Source organism: Mercenaria mercenaria, chromosome 3 (genome assembly GCF_021730395.1).
Source record: "Mercenaria mercenaria strain notata chromosome 3, MADL_Memer_1, whole genome shotgun sequence".
NCBI classification, from domain to species: domain Eukaryota; kingdom Metazoa; phylum Mollusca; class Bivalvia; order Venerida; family Veneridae; genus Mercenaria; species Mercenaria mercenaria.
The window spans coordinates 9,657,149-9,670,490 of record NC_069363.1 but is presented as its reverse complement, the minus strand read 5'-3'; the positions used below and the strand labels follow the sequence as shown (position 1 = coordinate 9,670,490).

The 13,342-nt window shown below is 33.2% G+C and overlaps 1 protein-coding gene across 1 annotated transcript in view; it reads right to left on the bottom strand.

Annotated features, from left to right (window-relative positions):
* The window catches only part of LOC123523670 (uncharacterized), an 80,903-nt gene that overhangs the window by 52,504 nt on the left and 15,057 nt on the right, over positions 1 to 13,342 (bottom strand). Inside the window, exons 2-3 of the mRNA XM_053537833.1 lie at positions 7,561 to 7,834; positions 6,106 to 6,175 (exon numbers count right to left, since the gene is read on the bottom strand). Of these exons, the coding sequence (XP_053393808.1) occupies positions 6,106 to 6,175; positions 7,561 to 7,609 (119 nt within the window). The 5' untranslated portion in view covers positions 7,610 to 7,834. The remainder of the gene's footprint in view (positions 1 to 6,105; positions 6,176 to 7,560; positions 7,835 to 13,342) is intronic.

Below are 13,342 nucleotides of genomic sequence, written 5' to 3'. Positions count from 1 at the left end.
AAGTATCAATACATCAATAAATTCCAATTAATGCAATAACTTGTCTGACATTGACCTACTATTTCAGATATTAACATTTGTAAAAACCAAAAAATCAATGGGTGTGTTGTGTAATTAACTGAAATTAAAAGCAGTAGGCAAACGCGTTCTTAAGTTTTACGCCAAAACCGTTTTAGTGACCAAGACTTTTGATCCATTTTCTGGTCAAATACAGAGGAGTTTACTGACCACAGGCAACACTCATATGTAATTTGAAGGCAGTAGGCCAAAGGGTTGTTTAGTTATTGACTGGAAGTCATTAACAGTCTGGAGATCATTGACATTGACCTTTGAGTCATTTTGAAAACACTAGTGCCATCTATGGACCACATGAAATCATCCTACACGTTTGGCGACTGTGGGTCAAAGCGCATTTAGTTGATAACGGTATCTGGATTTTAGTCCAAAGGTCATTGTACTAAGCTTATACCGGTGTCTAACAACAAATTGGTCCATTTGAGGGCTGGCCTGCGCTCATCTTTTGGCCTACACGTCCCATTCAGCGTGTCAGTCACATACGTTCTACCCTTGATTTACTTAAATCTAGCTTGCAAACATTTTGGTCAACGTAGACGCAATGAACACCAAACACCTGAGACAAAATGGAACATAACACTAAAGGTAAACATGGACCGAACATGTCTGTCCGGTTCCTCGGCTCCTTTTGCATTATGGATAGATTGACGTCAAGCTATTTAACACAGTCGTTACGGTACATACGTTTAGCTGACAGTTGAAACAAAGAAATTAAACGAATACAATTGTCTTACATGTATTCCAATAAATAGGTATTTGCACACTTCACGGGTGTGAAGCTGGAGTCGGAGTTGAGTCTTTCTTGCTATTCTACTGAGTAAATTTTTGCGCGGCTGGTAGCTTTTATCCGACACAGCCGTTTGTTCTTAACATTACGCTCAAGTCATTTAGAACTGATATTCGTCATAGTGTTTGGATGTAAGAATAAACGATTAAACCTAACTCAGCAGATATAAAGAATTGAATATATTTAGTAAATACATATAAACTTTATCCATGTCTAACCGAGAATTTTGAATCTATTATTTAGAAAAAAGAACAAAAAGCCCAAAGCAAGTTGCATAAAATGAATATGAAGTGTACATGAAAATCTGACCTTTGATCTCACTATATGGGAATTTGGGAGATACATTAATGTGTTGTATCCTTTTTATTATTTTCCATGTCATAAACATGTATAAGAATATTTTATTTGGAATGTCTTCTTGACATAGAAGAAAATGTAACTGTAGAGATAAATAGTTGTTAACATTCAATTTTATAAAACTTCATAACAATGACTTACCATAATTGGGATACACAGAGGGCGCTTAAATAGTGAATACATTTCCATGAAGAAATATAACCATAGGGAGTACCATAACCTTCATATATAATATTAGACGGAAGACATACAATTATATCATTCATGTCAAACAACAATGCTGTGTTAGTGAATCAGTGTGTTCGCTACAAATGGAACTAAAAATCAATTTACCTCTGATATATCGTTTGGATCTTGATGGTACAAAAACTGGTTAAAACGACGTCTGGCTAGGTTGTGATCTATGCATCCAAAGAATCGAAATAAAGATTTAATAAACTGTCTCAACATCAGCTTCAAGTACCGTGTGGCTCCCTGTACTTGGACTTATTGTTTGTTATATTTTTGTCCTTTGGGATCATAATTATTTATTTATTTATTTTGTTGTGTTTAAAGTCGCTCCGACAAAATTATAGGTCATATGGCAACTTTTCAGCTTTGATGGTGAAGGAAGACCCCAGGTGCCCCTCTGTGCATTATTTCATCATGAGCGGGACCTGGGTTGAACCACCGACCTTCCGTAAGCCAACTGGATGGCTTCCTCACATGAAGTATTCAACGCCCCGAGTGTGGCTTTCTCTTGTTGCTCTGTCTTCTGAAAAGGCATTGAGTACATACGTTTTTGGTTCTTAAGGTTTGCTTTTTATATATTTATACACGAGCATTTTTGTGTTTTACATGCCATGCCTTTTTGTTTCCATTACGTGTGTAAGAGATTCACCTGGAGGGGATTACTTTTATTTACACTGTCCCGTGTCTTTGGAACATGGTGGGGGTAAGAGTGAGGTTGGGTGCGCACCATAAACCGGTTTAAGCTCCCCAGTGGTGTTTTTGCCACTGACCGTTCCAAGGCGGTGTCCCACTGTGTTCCTTTGTTTGTTCGTTTTGTCCTGATGTGTTGGCTTTTTGTGTGTGTTCCTTTGTTTGTTCGTTTTGTCCTAATGTGTTGGCTGGCTGTGTGTGTGTGTGTGTGTGTGTGTGTGTGTGTGTGGTGTGCGTGCTGTAGGTTTCGTTTTGAGGAGGCTACGTTTTTGGTGCGTGGCATTCCCTGTTTGATATTTGTCTTTGTTTTTTTTAACCAATATCGATGAAGAGCAAGTAATTTGTAGCTAGAGACCTTTACCACTCGGCCATGGAGCCCCGTTTTGAGATCACGGTCACCCGTCCGTTTAATGTATCTGTATATCAGACTTCCGGTACTATGGTGTATGAGGACTGTTGAACAGACTTAATAATACCGAGTCTGCTTATATATTGTTCGGTTGTTTTCTTTGTTTCTAAAGGATATTATTTTAGCTTTTATCATTTATACACGACTATAATAAATAAACTGATTGGGAAGAGACCTCTATGTAACATTGCAATATATATGAATCCTGTTCCATCAGAAAATTAGGAAAGAACTTTTATACCTGTACAGAAACAGAGTTTTATGTTTAGATTAACCAGGCTGAAAGTTTTGCAGTTTGGAAGTTGCATGAAATGGGCCATAATTCAATTGAAATTGCTTTAGCTGTGAAATGCATTTCTGACTTTTCTTTGCAACGTACCTTCTAGAGAAATAAAGTTTTAAGAATACCTAAATCCGATTTTCAATAAAATCCTATTCTAAAGGAGACATAAATCTGCCAAAGAAATTTTATTTTATCTTCAAATCTAAATAAGAGTGCAGAAATGTACAATATAATATTTTTTTCGTAATGTTCGGCTTTTATATCTATACTTATATTGTTATTTCCTTACATAATGCAAAACACAAAATAACAAGAAATATCTTTAAAAATGATAGTCGGCGAATTGTAATAAGGAAAGAAGTTTATGAATTTTTCATCTAACATTCATCTTTCATCTAACATTTTTCAAATTGCAAAACTAAACACCGCACTTTAACAATTTAAATGGTTCTCTTTTGATTTTTTCGCAAAGGTTTCTTAGGGTTGCAATTTTGTTTCGTTTATCCTTAGATGAATAATTACAACAGTAGTTTGATGAAGGTTCATGAAGCGGTTCATGAGAAGAGGTCATTAAACGTGTTTATATTTTTAGCTAAATTGGTCCCTATCCCCATTTGTAACAAAATAGCAGGAGACCTTACGATATTGTTACACATCGAGTTTGATAAAAATCCATTACATTTTAGTGGTTAATGCGAAGAAAGGCATATCTACTTTTAGCTATAGTGGTCCCTAATAGGGCCCAAGTTTCTATATAAATAGATTTTGAAGAGGACCTTATAATGATGCTCCAGATCAAATATGACAAAGATCCACCAAGCTGTTCATGAGACGCTGTATAAAGGCATTTCTAGTTTTAGCTCTAGCAGCCCCTAAAAGGGGTCAGATGTCCCAGCTGAACAAAGTTGGCTGCGGGCCTAATAAAGATGCTACAAATCAAGTTTGATTAGAATACATGAGAAAAATCAATTAAAGGAATTTTGTTTTATTTATTATTTTTATTTATTTCTAAAATAAACCAACTGATCCCGCTTTAACAAATAGCATATTCGCTATTCATGAATCTTTGGACAATGACGTCACACCTATAAAAAAGTGAAGGTCAAGCAAAACATACAATTGTAATTATTTCAATATTTCTGTTTCATAAGCAAAGTTTGACCGTAGTCATATCACATAGTTAAACTGTATGCAGCGTAACTTCATTTCAGTGTAATGAAATTCAGTCATTATAGAGCATATATATAATAAAACAGATTTCAACTGAGTTCAATATTTGCATACCATACTTAAGAAAAATATTCATGTATAATAAATCAGTTAAATAATATATAACAAATATATCAAAGCAAACAAGTACTCATTTTAATATGCAATCTGAATAAGTCACAAAAGCAAGAAACATTTTCATATACAGACGACAATTGTAACAAGGAAAATCTTTTAAAGTGCACTTCTCTACATAAAAGACTCTTATCACACCCTTATTCATGTGATACGCAGACCGTATTCAGTTCTTTCTTTAATTTGATATATGTTGGTATTTAAACAGGTTTTTATCATATTTATTAAACTTACTTATCATTTTGAGATATATCAATATTCTTGCTAAATATATTGAGCCAAAGTTAGCTTTAAAACTGTAAACAGCGTCGTTTAGGATAAACGCTTTGTCTACATTTCACTCAGCGTAGCACATTCAACAGAGTGAAAGAAATTGACACTCTCGTCCAATCAGGCAGAGTGTTGCATAAATCTTCCACTTTGATAAATTATCTATAATGCGTTATCAAGTAGTTTGATTCGCAAACTGAAATCACGTGGCATAGGTAACGAAAACGAATTTAGACGGCGTCGCCGAAAAATTATTCTTAGGTATTGACAAGATTTGCTTTATTCCTAAGATTGATATCAGGATTTTATATGTTATAGATGCTTTGACATTTTCTTTTCGATTCATTTTGCTTTCTTAGTGTTTCGATTAACACTGAAAACACATACCCTGCACGAAAACCAACACAATAATTGATAGTTTATTCAAATGTCCGCAAAAATAGCAAAACATATTGTCCAGTGTGATCACAATCAGTATAAGACAGGAAAATCAAAATACAAATGTATACACTATATATATATAAAGCTGTCTACAAAAAATTTTTCTGACTACAACTACACCTTATACATGGAATTATAAGTTATCTACACCAACCTTTCTTCCTCCAGATCCATAACCGATTCCAAAATTTTAAAAAGCGAAATGTCCATCGGACTCATTAATCTCCGACCTTACATATGACATTTAAATATAAAGTCAGACACTCAGCTTGTATATTTAGGTACTTGCGTAAAGCAGCATCTTTTTGTTGGACCAGCAAGGTTCATAGGATCAGGCAGTTCAAGGTCCGTGTCACATCCATATTTAGTTATGCTAAACCAGTCCCTTACCGGTGTCGTTAAAATGTTAATGGTCCAAATATGCCATCATAAGAGATACTATCGGTTCCTAAACTGATGACGGATTTTCATGAATTGCAAAAAAATGTAAGAAAAACTATTAGAGCGTATTTCACTTCGTCCTACATCTTAAAGTACTTTTGGTATAGTTTCTACGACCGCCAAATTTGTCTTTTAGTTATAGGCTTATTAATAAATTCAAATGAATGCACCTTTTGATTGGTAGGTTCATAGGTTATCCTCTCACGTCATCCAGATACTATATCAGACATTATATTTATACATCTCATGTCTATGAGAACATCTGTTTAGAACGTTCACTGGATATAACGTAGATCTAGCTTTACGATAGTTCAGTATGTATTTTATGAACTATAATTTTACAAACAATATATAATTATCTAATTTCAAAATAAACATGGTACGTCTAGGAAAATATTGAAATTGGTCAATATAACAATCATATAAAGTGAGAATGAGCAAACAAACATGTTCAGTGTAATTGCAAGTGGTAACTATTCTATTAAAAAAACTCAAGGAAAACGAAGACAAGTTAGACTATTACTTTTTTCATCGTCTCAACATGTTTACGAATCCGCAAAATACCCTTAATGGCATGTGTAACCGTATCGAAAGACGTTGGTTCTACCCAGGTGCCCGCTTGTGATGTAATAATACTCTGAGAGCACATGGGGTCTTCTTCACCATGAAAAGCTGGAAAGTCCCTATATTACCTATAAATGTGTCGGTATGACGGTAAATCCAACAAACCAACAAAGCGAGTGTAACAAAGGGAGATAAGTATAATTATATACTAACTGGATTGCATCCATCAGCACGGACATCTCGCTGTTTCCCTCCAGCCATTCTAGAATGCCTTCTGTTGTTGCTGAAAATGTTAAATTGGTTCAACACTCAACTCTAGTATTCATACAAAACACTTTGAAGACTTTTAAATACAGCTGATTAAATCATAGATTAAGGTATTAAAGTCCAATTACAAATTTTGTCTGCATCTGCAATCACCCTGATTTGATATGTAAATCATCTTCAAGACTTGACAGGGTAGCAATGACTACAGCTTAATAAAACAATATGTATACAAATTATAAAAGACCACCATTTTTCTCCTCCGTTAGACCAAAGTGTCAACTTGTATAATTATTGAATATTTTGCTTTTACCTCATCAGTCATTGTGAAACTGTATTTCTTCGAGAAAAGTCCAGTACTAAGATATCTGATAATATTACCTACAATCTTTGCTAGCTTTATGTTAACTGTCTTTCAATACCTTATAAGTACTTCAATTATAGTTTCTACATATCTCAGACAAATGATTTTGAATATAACATACTAATAAAAAGGTTGAACCGCCAGTAATAAAACACGAAAAATCTTTACGTAGAATGAAGCTTTCAAGCTAGTAATCTCGTTCATCACTCGTTCAGCCTTTTAGATAGGGTCACATCCTTAAGGAGCTTCAACTATATTGTGAACATTTAGTTTTTTATCATTTTAGTGACAAAACGATATTTTAACAGCTCTTTTTTCTCATAGATTTATTGACCAAATGTACGATAAAATTAACTTAAATCATGGAAAAGCTACTTTATGATTAACTCCTGTTTTGGGTTAAAAGGATTTAATCTAACTTAAAAAGCTACAAAGTGTTATCTCTAGGTTATATCTTGGTAAAAGTTCATTCATTATTTTAACACGTTTTGATTTATCTGTGAAGTGTATATATAGCATCTGAAAAAGTGTCCAGTGATCTTTTATCATGTAAATAATATTTTTATCATCTCCTTATCAATTATAAAAACGTTCATAAATAAAGATAAGGGTTATAGCAATGAGCAGTTATGACAAATGTATGCAAGACTCTTCAAATTTCAAACCTCAAAATATGGCCAGATATTATCTTTATAATTCATATTTTTTTGCATTTCCTTTCTATTTGCTTTCTAGACGTTTATTCAATTCCAACAAGGCAAACAATACGCAAGTCTGTTTCGCTTCATGTATATAAGAAACGTGTTCAAAAAGTAAAGTATATTTGGAAGCAGTGCTATAATTATGAACTTTATGTCAACTCCGATTTTGTTTTGCTTAACCCATGACGAAACTGAACTTAGTCGGAAACTAGTTTTCTTTTCCCTGAAAGCGATGATTTTAAAATGCCGCGTAAAGAATGCATGTGATTTGATATAACCTATTCCTGTATCATTTGGTTTCCAACCAAGAAAAGGAATACATTATAAATATACACTTACCCTGGCCTAGAAAGTTCTCTGCATCAAATATCTGCGTGTCTGGTATCATGTTGACGTTTCACACATCCTAACAGTTACTTATTGGTTCAATATGATGGAGTCTACCGCAAGGGGCCTTTATTTAAGCTTAATGAGTAAGTACAGTTATTTCATTTCCAGTTGTTTTAGACTGTAAGGCAAACTTTAGAATATTTTAACCCTCAATTCCAAGTAAACCAACATTCTTTTTGTCCACAAGCCTTTAACAGAAATGAAGCGGTGGTACCAAGATGCTCTGAAATAAATAAAAAAAAGATATGTTGAGTAATGATGGCTATGATAAAGGACTTTAACCATTGCTTGAATTACATATCAATAAGTAAAAGGAAAACAAGGAAAATACAACACCAAGAAAACATTCCCCTCAAACCATAACCGGAAAGTTTTTTAAAAAATAAAGCATTTACTTTAACCTCAATTCAACGAAATATTGAAACCTGTCAATTATAATATTTATGAAGAAACAGAGAATTGATATCAACAGTCTAAATATTGATGCAACGTTTAAATGCCATAAACACTATTAGAAAGTATATTTATGATATGGAATAGCAGAATAAGTCATCAACGAAATCCAGTGCAAACTGTTTTATGACGTCATTGTTCGGAATCACTACTAAAATTGCTGCGAAATCGAGTGACTTATAAGCGTTCAAGAGAGTTTTGCTAAAGCAAAATGTGATAGGTTTTGCACAGTTTAGAACCTCTCGTGAACAAACTTAATAGTACCTAGTCTGTATTGATAGATTTAATTATATGCCAAGTTACACATTGTGAATTGGAATATAAGTATAGAATACTCACAAATGTAATGTATTAGCAGAGAATTAACCTATAGTTTGATAGAAAATAAATAACGTTTGCAGTCATGGCATAGGCAACATAAGATTCTAATATTTAATCAAACTCATTCACCGGTGTTGCTGCATTTTAAAACTCGATACAAAGGATTGAAGTACATCATTCGCAGAATGGCAACATTTTCTATATAGAAATGTTTTCAGTTTTCATAAGTACAAAACTTATATAATATTATAAAATCAATGTTTTTCACACGGTCAGAAAACATTTTTTTCTGATGAAAATAGTAGATACTAGATAAATAATAAGTATGTAGATTTATTGTAATTTGTTAAACATTCGTTTTAATTTCAAGAAGTAAATCATTCACGAGATTAGCATTTGATGTAAGTCATACCAGTGTTAGAAACCTTTATGCACTTACACACCATGACCTGATCGTGTATCTTTTCTGTACACGATAACCTGACCGTGAAAAAATCCTATTTGCACTCATGCTCCAATGTAGTAAACATTGCAATTTAATCACGGGGGAGGGGTTGGGTGGAGTAGCTTGTATAAATATGTAAGAATCCTTCTTGCAGTTCTGCTCCAGGGTGGTAAATTTTAACTTTTTGAGCAGTCATTTAATTGCCAAAATAAAAAGTAAAACAAAAAAACAAAACAAAAACATGAACTATAAATGTTTTAACTTTACCAGATTTTACTAGATATTTTGATCTTATCATTTGCCCTAAATGAGGGTAGATCTACTGAATGTGGCATTGCATCATACGATAGATGTTGTTATAATTGTTATTATTATTAATACATGAAACGTATTTGAAAAAAAATATATACTACGACTGAAATCAATATGCGTCAAAAAATCAAGATTTTTCAAAGTCTGACTCAAACTTTTAACATAGTTTATTTCTTTATTTCAGTTTCATCAGTGTACAACATATATTACATAATATACACAATAAAATATCAGTGAAATGCACACTGCCACTCTATAAAAGAGTTATAAGAGACTTATAACTAAAACATATCAGTATTACTTTGATTATTATATAAGGACATTTAAAACACCATGTTAAAAGTAAGTTGTAGTTTCTAACCTAAGCTCAGATATAATGTTGAGACTAAACCATGAATAAGAAAACAGCCAAATTTAAATTTGGTTGTACTAACAACGTTTTTATCTCGATCAAATTGTTCATGAGCTAATTAGCATCCACTTCTTAGTAAAAACTATACATGAGATAAAACAATCATTTAAATATTGAGAGCTGTCCGCAAGACAGCGCGCTCCACTATTCGGCAATTTGAAAGTAAAATGAATATGTGTCTCAGTAAAAGACCTCTACTTACATACTTACATACAAAATGTATGTCTATAAGGAAGCTTTTATTATCAATGCAAGGAAGCTTAAATCAGCTCAATTCATTATATGTATGAAATGGTAAACTGTCAAAATTACAGTGAACCAAAACTGTAATAAAGAACTCTTTGAAATAAGAACAAACACACAGTCTTTTGTTTAAGCATTTTAGCAAAATGAAGTAATACTCTTCTGGTAAATGTATAGCTAAGGGATACATGTGGTAAGTTCTGAATACAAAACTGGGGACCTGTTATTTTTCAGCCAGAACTGGAGCGTTGCAAATCGTCAAAGTAAACTAACCAAAACTTAAATAGTCGTCTCTGAATACATTATATGTAAAAAAGAAGAATGATTTATTGTTTTCTATCGAAACGTAAATTTGACATTGTAAACTTTGCTTACGTAGGTTAAATAAGCAAAGTCATGCTCGTAATGCATCCAAACATTTAATATTCCAATTTAGAAAATAACCGCGGTTTAGTAATTTTCCATGCATGTACGTGAATGAAGTCAAATACTTAAAACACAGCCAATTTACCAAATGCTGTATCATCATTTTGGAATAAGGAAAGTGGTTATTGATAAGCAATCATGGTAAGTGACAGTGCGACGCATAAGCAACGTCCAGGTGAATGCACGTATTACAGGAATATGTGAAAATATGTAAACAGACGTTATAGATATTTTCTCCAATATCCTGCAATGCTGTGTCCTTAATGGTGCTTTGTTTAGTGCGTTAGCATCTGCAAAATCACCAAGAAACATATTCGCGTTTTCGTTGTATTGAACTATTCAAGGATTAAATGTTAATTTTGGGCGTTTGTACGGGTATACTCACACTGGACTTTCTGGCAAATCCGTGAATCGCGCTGGTGTGGGTTCTTATATTTACAATATTACAGCCGTGTAATATCAAAATAAGAGATTTCGTTTAAAAAATTTGAGACCTTTGACTACCGATTTTTTACTATAAATAGAACAGCCAAATCGACCCATTGCCTTCCGCTAATATATACTGTTTGAAAATATCCTTAACAGCAATGAAAAACCTCATAGTCGTATCGACACAATTTTTATCTTTACCGTGAAAAAAAGAGTTTTAGCTGTTATTTAATGTTCTTTTTGAAAATTTCAAAGACTTCTTTTTATCTATAGCCTTTAGAATTAGTCCAAGCATGCTGTTTCTGGTATAATATGTATACTATGCATGTTTACAAAAATTAGTAAGATGTAGTTTGATAATTATGTATCTAGATAAGAAACACAAGGGAGGTTTATGACTGCATATTAAGTAATCAAATCATTCAAGTGCAAGGAGATATTTGGCTGTGAAAGAATGACAATTCTTCTTACACTTAAAGACAATGGATCATTTACAAATATATATGAGATGGATTTTATATCAATTAATCAAGCACTAACTCAACTTATTTCTATGCTTCTAAAGGATCTTCTTACAGATCTTGTTACATGCCCAATTTTGAACAAAGTATTTTTCGCGTGTAATGAAAATTAAAAGGTGATCAATTTCCAGCAAATTTGTTTTAATATGCAAAATATGAGGCACTGCAAGCTAAAAATAACATTGATTGCATGCGAAAATATATAATATATATAAACATATAATGTTTTTTGAATATATTTATATTAGTTATTACATTTGTCATTAGTATTTTAAGGAATGAAACCGCAAAACATTATAGAATTTTTTCTAATACATCCCAACAACCAAGACTGAAGAAATTCAAAGTAGAAAAATAATTTTATTTCTACGTGTAGATTATTTAAAAAGCGCAATTCATTGTCACGTGGAAAGTTAAACCAACATATCTATATGAAATCACACTCGTAACGTATTTATAGGGAGGGGAGAGGGGTGGGAGAGATGTATCCTAAAAAAAATAAGTCAGTTGAATATTTGTTTCTGACAAGAGCATCAAACATTTTCTGTAAGCAGCATTTTTATCAATTTCATAGACAATGGTTGCTGAACATGATTGCATCTTCCTTAAATGCTTAAATGATATGACTTGAAAAATCTATTTATCACATGTTTTAAATTGTAATATATTAAATTTTGTTTAGTACGCCACATACGCCTTTGAAACGCCATGGTGTCATTCTTATTCACGCACGTTGGATTTCAGTGCTCCTTTTTCATATGTGATTTGTTGCTAAGTCATTATCAGTAGTTTGCATTTATATGTTAAAAAGGTCATGACAGAGAATCTGCAATTCTCGCCTTTCACTCTTTTGTTATAAGCATATATAGAACCGAGTTCTGTCTGGGACTGAATTTCAACATAGTATGATTCGGAATATTTTCCTATACCTTTTCGTATTCAACTGCAAAATATACACATATGTAACATATTGACGCCGAGGCCATTTCAAGTATATAACACGTTGGTCCAAATGATGTTTTCTATGCTTAGTAACGAAAGAGTGATTTTGATGTTTCAAAAGATAAAAAATTACCTATGATAAAAAAAAAAAAAAAGGTGTCACGTGATCACTAATGGACGGACGTGTTTTTGCCACTGGTCATTAGATTGGAAATAAAAGTGTCTTTTTCATTGAATCAACTATGTTTTGGACTTAAATTTTATCGTTAAAAGTTAAAGTGGTTGTGTCTTAGTCAATGTATTACTTATGGCAACCGGCATTTGTGATTTAAATGATAAAAAACGGAAACATAGTAGTGACAATAGCAGTCAAACGGATTTGAAAACCCCGCGTCATGGCGGATCGCCTAAGGTAACAGTAAATAACAGTGTTAGTTTGAGTGACGCTCTGCACAAAGCCAATTTAGTGTTACACGATGATTCTATTTCTGTAATTCCTGAACTAGTCAATTCTGTATTTGAACATAGCGATATGGATTCTGCAAGCAGTCAGACACAGGTCACCAAAGTGACACAGGTGACTGAGAGCCAGAACGTCAAGGACAAGGGTGATAGTAATAGTACAGATTCTACGGATATTATGCAATTCCTGAAACGTATTGAATCCAAGATATGTCGAGTAGATGAGAGGTTGAATGCTCTGGACAATTTAGAGGTAAAAATTAACAGTTTTGATGTCGAGCTTAAAAAACTATGGATTCGTATTGAAGAGCACACCAAAAACAGTAATTTCAAAATCACTGAAATTGACTGCAAGGTCGATAACCTCGAATTTTCACTCTCTCAGGCACAGAGTGAAATCACCCAGTTACACGCAGAAAAGGTCAAATTACAGGACGATATGTTCTATTTACAATCTCAAAGCATGAGGAATAATTTGATCTTTGGTAACATAGCGGAAAGTTCGGACGAATCTCCCGTGCAAACTGAGGCAAAGTTACGCGAGTTTATGACTGATAAACTTAAAATGGCAGCTGATCTTGTGGATCAAATAAAATTTGAGCGGGTGCATCGCATGAAGCGTAACACGGTTAGGAGTGATCAATCTCGCAGGCCACGCAATATTGTTGCTAAATTTACATTATTTAAGGATAGAGAAATCGTTCGTCGTTTGAAGAGTAAACTGGAAGGAACCAACTTCTATTTGCATGAGCAATATCCGCCCGA